This window comes from Dendrobates tinctorius, unplaced genomic scaffold (genome assembly GCF_039654945.1).
Source record: "Dendrobates tinctorius isolate UK_male_01 unplaced genomic scaffold, ASM3965494v1 ptg000070l, whole genome shotgun sequence".
In the NCBI taxonomy this organism is placed as follows: Eukaryota; Metazoa; Chordata; class Amphibia; order Anura; family Dendrobatidae; genus Dendrobates; species Dendrobates tinctorius.
The window spans coordinates 27,906,036-27,912,129 of record NW_027361738.1 but is presented as its reverse complement, the minus strand read 5'-3'; the positions used below and the strand labels follow the sequence as shown (position 1 = coordinate 27,912,129).

Below are 6,094 nucleotides of genomic sequence, written 5' to 3'. Positions count from 1 at the left end.
GTACATTGTTAGGAAATCACCAACAATAAACACAACTTTTTAGGTGAAATACTTTGCTTCAAACACAACCAGGAACACAACTGTGGCAAAAAGCTAAAATTTACCCACAGTTATACCTGGTTTTGAATACCTTTTTACCTTTGAAATACCCTGTATTTAACCTTTTTTTTAAACATAGTTCGCCGCAGAAAGAAAAGACAGACAACCATTGTGAAACGATAATTTAACTTTTATTTAAAATTTTTTTTTTTTTGTAAAATGTTTTTAAAGTGCAAAAAACTTTTTTAATAAAGGTTTTAAACCCAATGGGCATTTTTATTAAAAAACACACATTACAATTCTGTGTAGTGTGGGGTGGAAATACTGCTGGAGGGGCTGCGGGACACTTCGACACTGGGTGTGTGGAGAGAGGACTGGGATCGTGGTGGGGAAGGAACAGTTAGAGGTGAAGGTGTGGAAAAAACTACAGAATGGGTGGACATGTGGGAAGCAGAAGAGGTGGTGGGTGGTGGAGTGGAGGGTTGGGCAGGGACTGTAGGAGCAGATGATGTTGATGGAAAGTTGTATGGGGAAGGAGTTTGGTACGGGGAAGGAGTTTGGTACGGGGCAGGTTGCTGGAAGTGGGGAGATGACTGGTACTGGGGAGGTTGCTGGTACTGGGCAGGTTGCTGGTATGTAGTAGGAGGGGGAGGATGAAAAGTGGCTGGAGGGGGTGCAGATGTAATAGGAGGGGGAGGATGGAAAGTGGCTGGAGGGGGTGCAGGTGGAGGAACTACAGTGGTGGGAGGTGGAGGTTGGGAGGTAACCTGCTGTAGAGCACCGTGGCACGAATGCATTACATGCATCTGCTGGGCAGGAGAGAGCGTTTCCATGCGCTCCACAACAGACCTGAAAAAGGTGTGGTTTGGCGAAGATCTTGCTTCTGAATGCATGGTTTGCAGAAGTGTCTTCACCTCCAGAATGCTGGAGTTGATCTGCTGAAAGCCTGCGGAGATTTGCTCTGACAAGACTTTGAGACAGTTCTGGAAAGATGCATTCAGATGCAATAACTCTTGCGCATAACTCTTTTCCTGACCCCTCTGCCGCTGCCGCCCAGTACCCGCAGGTGTACTAGAGGCGGCAGGGGCAGAAGGGTGGGGTAAAGGGAAAGCGATCTCCTCACCAGCAGCTTCATGTAATGTAGGCGGCCACGATGCTCCTGTGCTGGTGGATGGGACAGATGGGTCGAATGTGTGGGAAGGCAGGGAAGGTGCAGATGTACCGGGGAGGTCGAAGTGTCCCTCGGTGCCGGTCTCCTCAGGGATCGCCTCAGAAGGGTCCAATCGTGCAGGCTCCCGAGTGCTGCTCACCGTGCTGTGGAATAAAGAGAAAAAAAAACAATTAAAATACTGACATGGTATGGCCCTGGCTGAAAAAAAAAAGTTACATCTTTTTCACATGTGGTGTGTAATATTTACCTTCTGGTGAGCATTGTTTCCCGGAGGAACGACAGGGCTTGTGCGTACTTGTACTTGCTCCTGCGTCCTCCAGATCCACTCGGGGCCCGCATCTCTTTATTGAACTCCTTCTTGAAACGATCCCTCACAGACCGCCACCGATTCACAATTCTGTTCCCTGAAACGAGAAAGGAGTGGTTAGTATACAACATCAGTGTTTCACAAACTCCAGTCCTCATGGTCCCCAGGGGTCATGTTTTCAGGATTTCAATAGTAAATAGAAATCCTGAACACATGATCCGTGGGGACCACGAGGACTGGAGTTCGGGAAACACTGGTTTACATCAAGCAACCGTTACTGTATATACTTACGCTCTTTAATCTGGTCCCGAGCTTCGAGGTCCTCCCAGCGGCCCACAAGGAGAGAACAGATTTCCTCCCAGAGTCGTCGGGTAATGATCAGGTCAGCGTGGCTGCGGTCAGCCATATTCCAGAGCGGCTCCCTTTCTCTGACGAGATCGATGAGGCGGTCCACATCAATCCCTCCATCCTCACCGTCAGAGTCGGGAGCACGCTGTGAAGGCTGTTAAAGAAAAAGACAAAAATAACATAATTAGCCTCCACAAAAGAAATGAAATAAAAAGTGCCAAAAAACAAAGCAAAAATATTTATACTTACACGCTGGTGACCGCCGCGTTGCTGTCGCCGACGACCCTGGGAGGCACTGCGAGGACCTCTTGGCCGAGCACCAGATTGGGAAGACTAGAGAAGAAAACAAAAAATGTTATGAGTTTGGATGTAGGCATTTGTTTGCTGTGTGTGGTCTGCAGAACATTGTTTTCTATGTGTTGTGTGTAGTGTGATGTTGTGTTTCTGCGTTTGATGCAAAAAACTTACGAATTGTGAGCCTACTCCAAGCGTCTGTCCACCCCTTCCTTCTTCTTCTGGGAGCTCCTCTTCATCTTGTGATTCCTGTTTTGAAATAAAAGGCAATGAATAGACATATATTACAGAGATGATGGATTTTGGAAATAAAAACTTACCGTCAAACGCTGACGATGCGAGGGAGGGCTCCCAGAAGAAGATGTGCTGTCCTGTTGATGGCCAGACTCCATGGCTGTGGGTATTGCTGCTGCCAGTGATGCCATTTCTGCTGCTGCTGCATCTCTTTGGCGGCTGTTGAATAAAGAGAAACAAAGGGCCAATGAATATCTTGATATTCCATGGCCCTAGTTTGGAGGAATGGGGGATTTGATAATTACCGTCTCTCATCTGCTTCTGGACTCCCCTCCCGTTCAGCATGCTGCTCCATTTGGGGTGTTGCTGATGGTGCTGCTGCTGCAGATGTCTGCTGCCTTCTCCTGCGCCTGGTTGCTGTCTTGGGTGGCATGTTGGGTGTGGCTGAGGGTCCCATTGTCTTGCTTTTATATATCTCCTGTGGGCAGAGCTACTGAGCATGCTCAGACCAAAAAAACCGGATCCGGCCACCGGATCCGGCTTTCGCCGGATCCGGCGCATTGCGGCGCTCATAGGCTTTCATTGTGTGAAAAAGCCGGACGCGCCGGATCCGGCGTGTCCGGCTTTTTCGCCGGAGACAAAAAACGTTACAGTAGACGTTTTTTCCAGACGCCGGATCGCGACACATTGCGACACATTGCCGGATCCGGCGATAACCGGATGAAACGCATGGCCATCCGGCGCGATCCGGCGCAAATGCAAGTCAATGGGGGGGAAACCGGATCCGGCATTGCATTTCGCCGGATCCGGTTTCTGTCAAAAGCGCCGGATCGCGCCTGACGGCGAAAACCTGATGTGTGAAAGAGGCCTTAGAACCACTATCACAACCAGTGGGGAAAGGGGGTCTCCAGAGAATATGGGCAAATCATATAGCATGGGTGACTAGCTACAAGTTCCCCAGCTTACCACACAACGGCTTTCTTTAGAGAAGAGGTTGTTGAAATGTTGGGATATATGAGCATCTGATCTTTAAATGTAAACTCACTTTTAAGGCTTCCCTCACACACACTTTTTTTTCTTAGAGGTTTTTAAACTTGTGAAAAATTGCATAAATTTCAATAACTTTTCATAATTTTATGAGAGTTTTTTAAATTTATTTTCTTTCATTCTGTAAAAAAAAGTAAAAAAAAAAATATAGGAAAATGCCCCCCCCCCCCCCCAAAAAAAAAAAAAATGCAATATTTTGACCAGGCTACATTATAAAAAGCCAAAGCAAACAAAATTACTACCGGACAAATAATAGAGAAGAAAAAAAATATTTTCAATAACCATGGATAGTTATTTCCCTATAGGTGATAGAAACAGTTCTACCTCTCATGAAATGGCCTGAAGGCTTTAGGGGTAGTGTGAGAAGTCAGAGGCCAGGGTGGGAGATAGGTGTTAATTCACTTTTTATATGTAACAATGCCTTTTCCTCCAGGTGTATTTGTCTAGATTTTTCCTTAGCATTTCAAGAGGCAAGTATCAGAGTATCAGAGCAGACCATTGTTTGTCAAAAGTGATCCTACTTGATAGCATCTTTTAATCTTGTAATGGGCAGAACATACAACCTTGCAGGTTCTTCTGTGCCCTTGTTGTGTAGACCATCCTGTTTGTTCAGAATCTAATCTTATTATGTATCTGGAGTGAAAAGAGCTTGATTTAATCACCAAAAGATAACAAATGTCTATTAACTAATCTTTACTGAAGCAATTAACTCTGTCTATCATAAGATTATCATATAAATGTAATAATGATGCTTTGGTGGATGTTGAATGCATAAAATTATTATTATTTTTGCAGAAAAAAAATGTCCATAGGTCCTCCACAAAGGCTTTATAGGTATGTGAACAAAGTGAGTAGAACCTAGGATAGTGCAATGTATCTATCCAACATTATTTACCCCCAAGAGACGTGATTTCCCAGGGCCGGTATTCAGATCAGTCTTTGTCCTTTGTCTATTCAAATGATAGATGATAACTTACTGATCAAACAGGTCCCCACTTATCCCTACTGGTGGGACGCCATCTATTCCGATACCAAGGTTCTGCAAGAGCTCGGTCTGATTGGAGCGGTGCCCAAGCATGCAAATCGTCACTCCATTCATTTTCTTTGTAATTGACAGAAAAAAAACAAACACTTGTACTCAGTTACCTCTGGAAATTCCATAGAAAATGAATGGAACTGAAGATCACAAAAGTGATATCAATGGCTGCATCAATTGGTTACACTAAAATGAGTGGGTTTATACACTTGGCATTTAAGACTATGGTGGTGGGGATTTCATTTGAGGATTTTCTACACATAGAATCTGCAGCATTTTACAGCATTAGCAAAGAGGATGAGTTTTAACTTAAGATCCATTAACACTGCAAAATTATTGTAAATGAGTATTCTTAGAAAGACTCTTTTCAGGGTAATCTTGAAGTCTAATCAGGCTGCCAATCACCAGACATCAGGTGAATTGATCTTTTGAGATACACAAAAGTTAATCCATTTTACCAGCATATTGTCCTGTGTGAACAAGACTCATGCTACCTAAAGGCCCCGTTACACACAACGATGTCCCAGCGATCCCACCAACGATCCGACATGGATGGGATCACTGGGACATAGACAGACTCACCAGCGATCAGGACCCGCGAGCAAGCTGGTATCTAGGGTAAACAACGGGTATCCAAGAGCCGCGCGGCTCTTAGTTACCCGCTGTTTACCCTAGATACCAGCGTGCAGGGTCGCTGATCATTGGTCTCCCGCTGCCACACACAGCGATGTGTGCTGTCCAGTGGGAGACCAACGATCAAAAAATGGTCCGGGACGTTCGAGCGCGATCAGCGATACCCGGCGGGGGGGGGGGGGGGGGGGGGGGCGGTCGCTGATGGATGTCACACACAGAGAGATCGCTGATGCGTCACAAAATCAGTGATCTCGCTAGCGATCTCGCTGTGTGTTACGGGGCCATAAAACAATGGCAGCCTATGTCTGTAATAGATTGTTCAGTGCTCGTCGGCGAGTTTTCCTGTGTAAACACGCTATTAAACAACCTCAAATCAAGTAGTGCTCACGCGCCTTTAAAGCAAACCTGGCACCAGGTTTGACCGATATTAGATAGACCACCAACTTTCAAGGCTTATATACAGCATTATATAATGCTGTATGTAAGCCCCCAACCCGACCTGTAAGACAAGAAAAAGACCTTTTATTATATTGACCTACAGGGCGGTCCGATCCGAGGTGTGTCGCTGGTCTTGGTCCGGCACCTCTCTTCTTTCAATGCCATCCTCCTTCTTGCTTTGTGTGGATTACGCATCCCTACATTATCCACACAGTCTCCCTGGCATTGCGCTCTTGCTCAGGCATTCTTCTCTGCCCTGACGAGGGTAGAGCAAAGTACTGCAGTGCACAGGCACCAGGAAAGTGCAAAGAGCACCTGCGCATGTGCACTGCATTACTTTACTCTGCCCTAAGCAAGGTAGAGAAGTACGCCTGCGCAGGAGCTCGATGCCAGGGAGACTGTGTGGTTAACTTAGGGATGCGTCGTCCACATGAAACAAGAACGAGGACGGCATCGAACGAAGAAGGGAGGCAGCAGACCAAGAACAGCGACACTCCTTGATCAGACCGCCTCACTGATGAGTATAATAAAAGGTGTCTTTTCCTTG

The 6,094-nt window shown here is 46.1% G+C and overlaps 1 protein-coding gene across 1 annotated transcript; it reads right to left on the bottom strand.

Annotated features, from left to right (window-relative positions):
- Window positions 1-311: 311 nt before the first annotated feature.
- On the bottom strand, window positions 312-2,049 carry LOC141095921 (uncharacterized). Its single transcript, XM_073582277.1, has 3 exons — window positions 1,809-2,049; window positions 1,458-1,614; window positions 312-1,353 (listed from the first exon to the last, which is right to left on the bottom strand). Exons 1-3 carry the CDS (start codon window positions 1,921-1,923, stop codon window positions 333-335), a joined length of 1,293 nt encoding a protein of 430 aa, XP_073438378.1. The 5' UTR covers window positions 1,924-2,049; the 3' UTR covers window positions 312-332.
- Window positions 2,050-6,094: the final 4,045 nt, after the last annotated feature.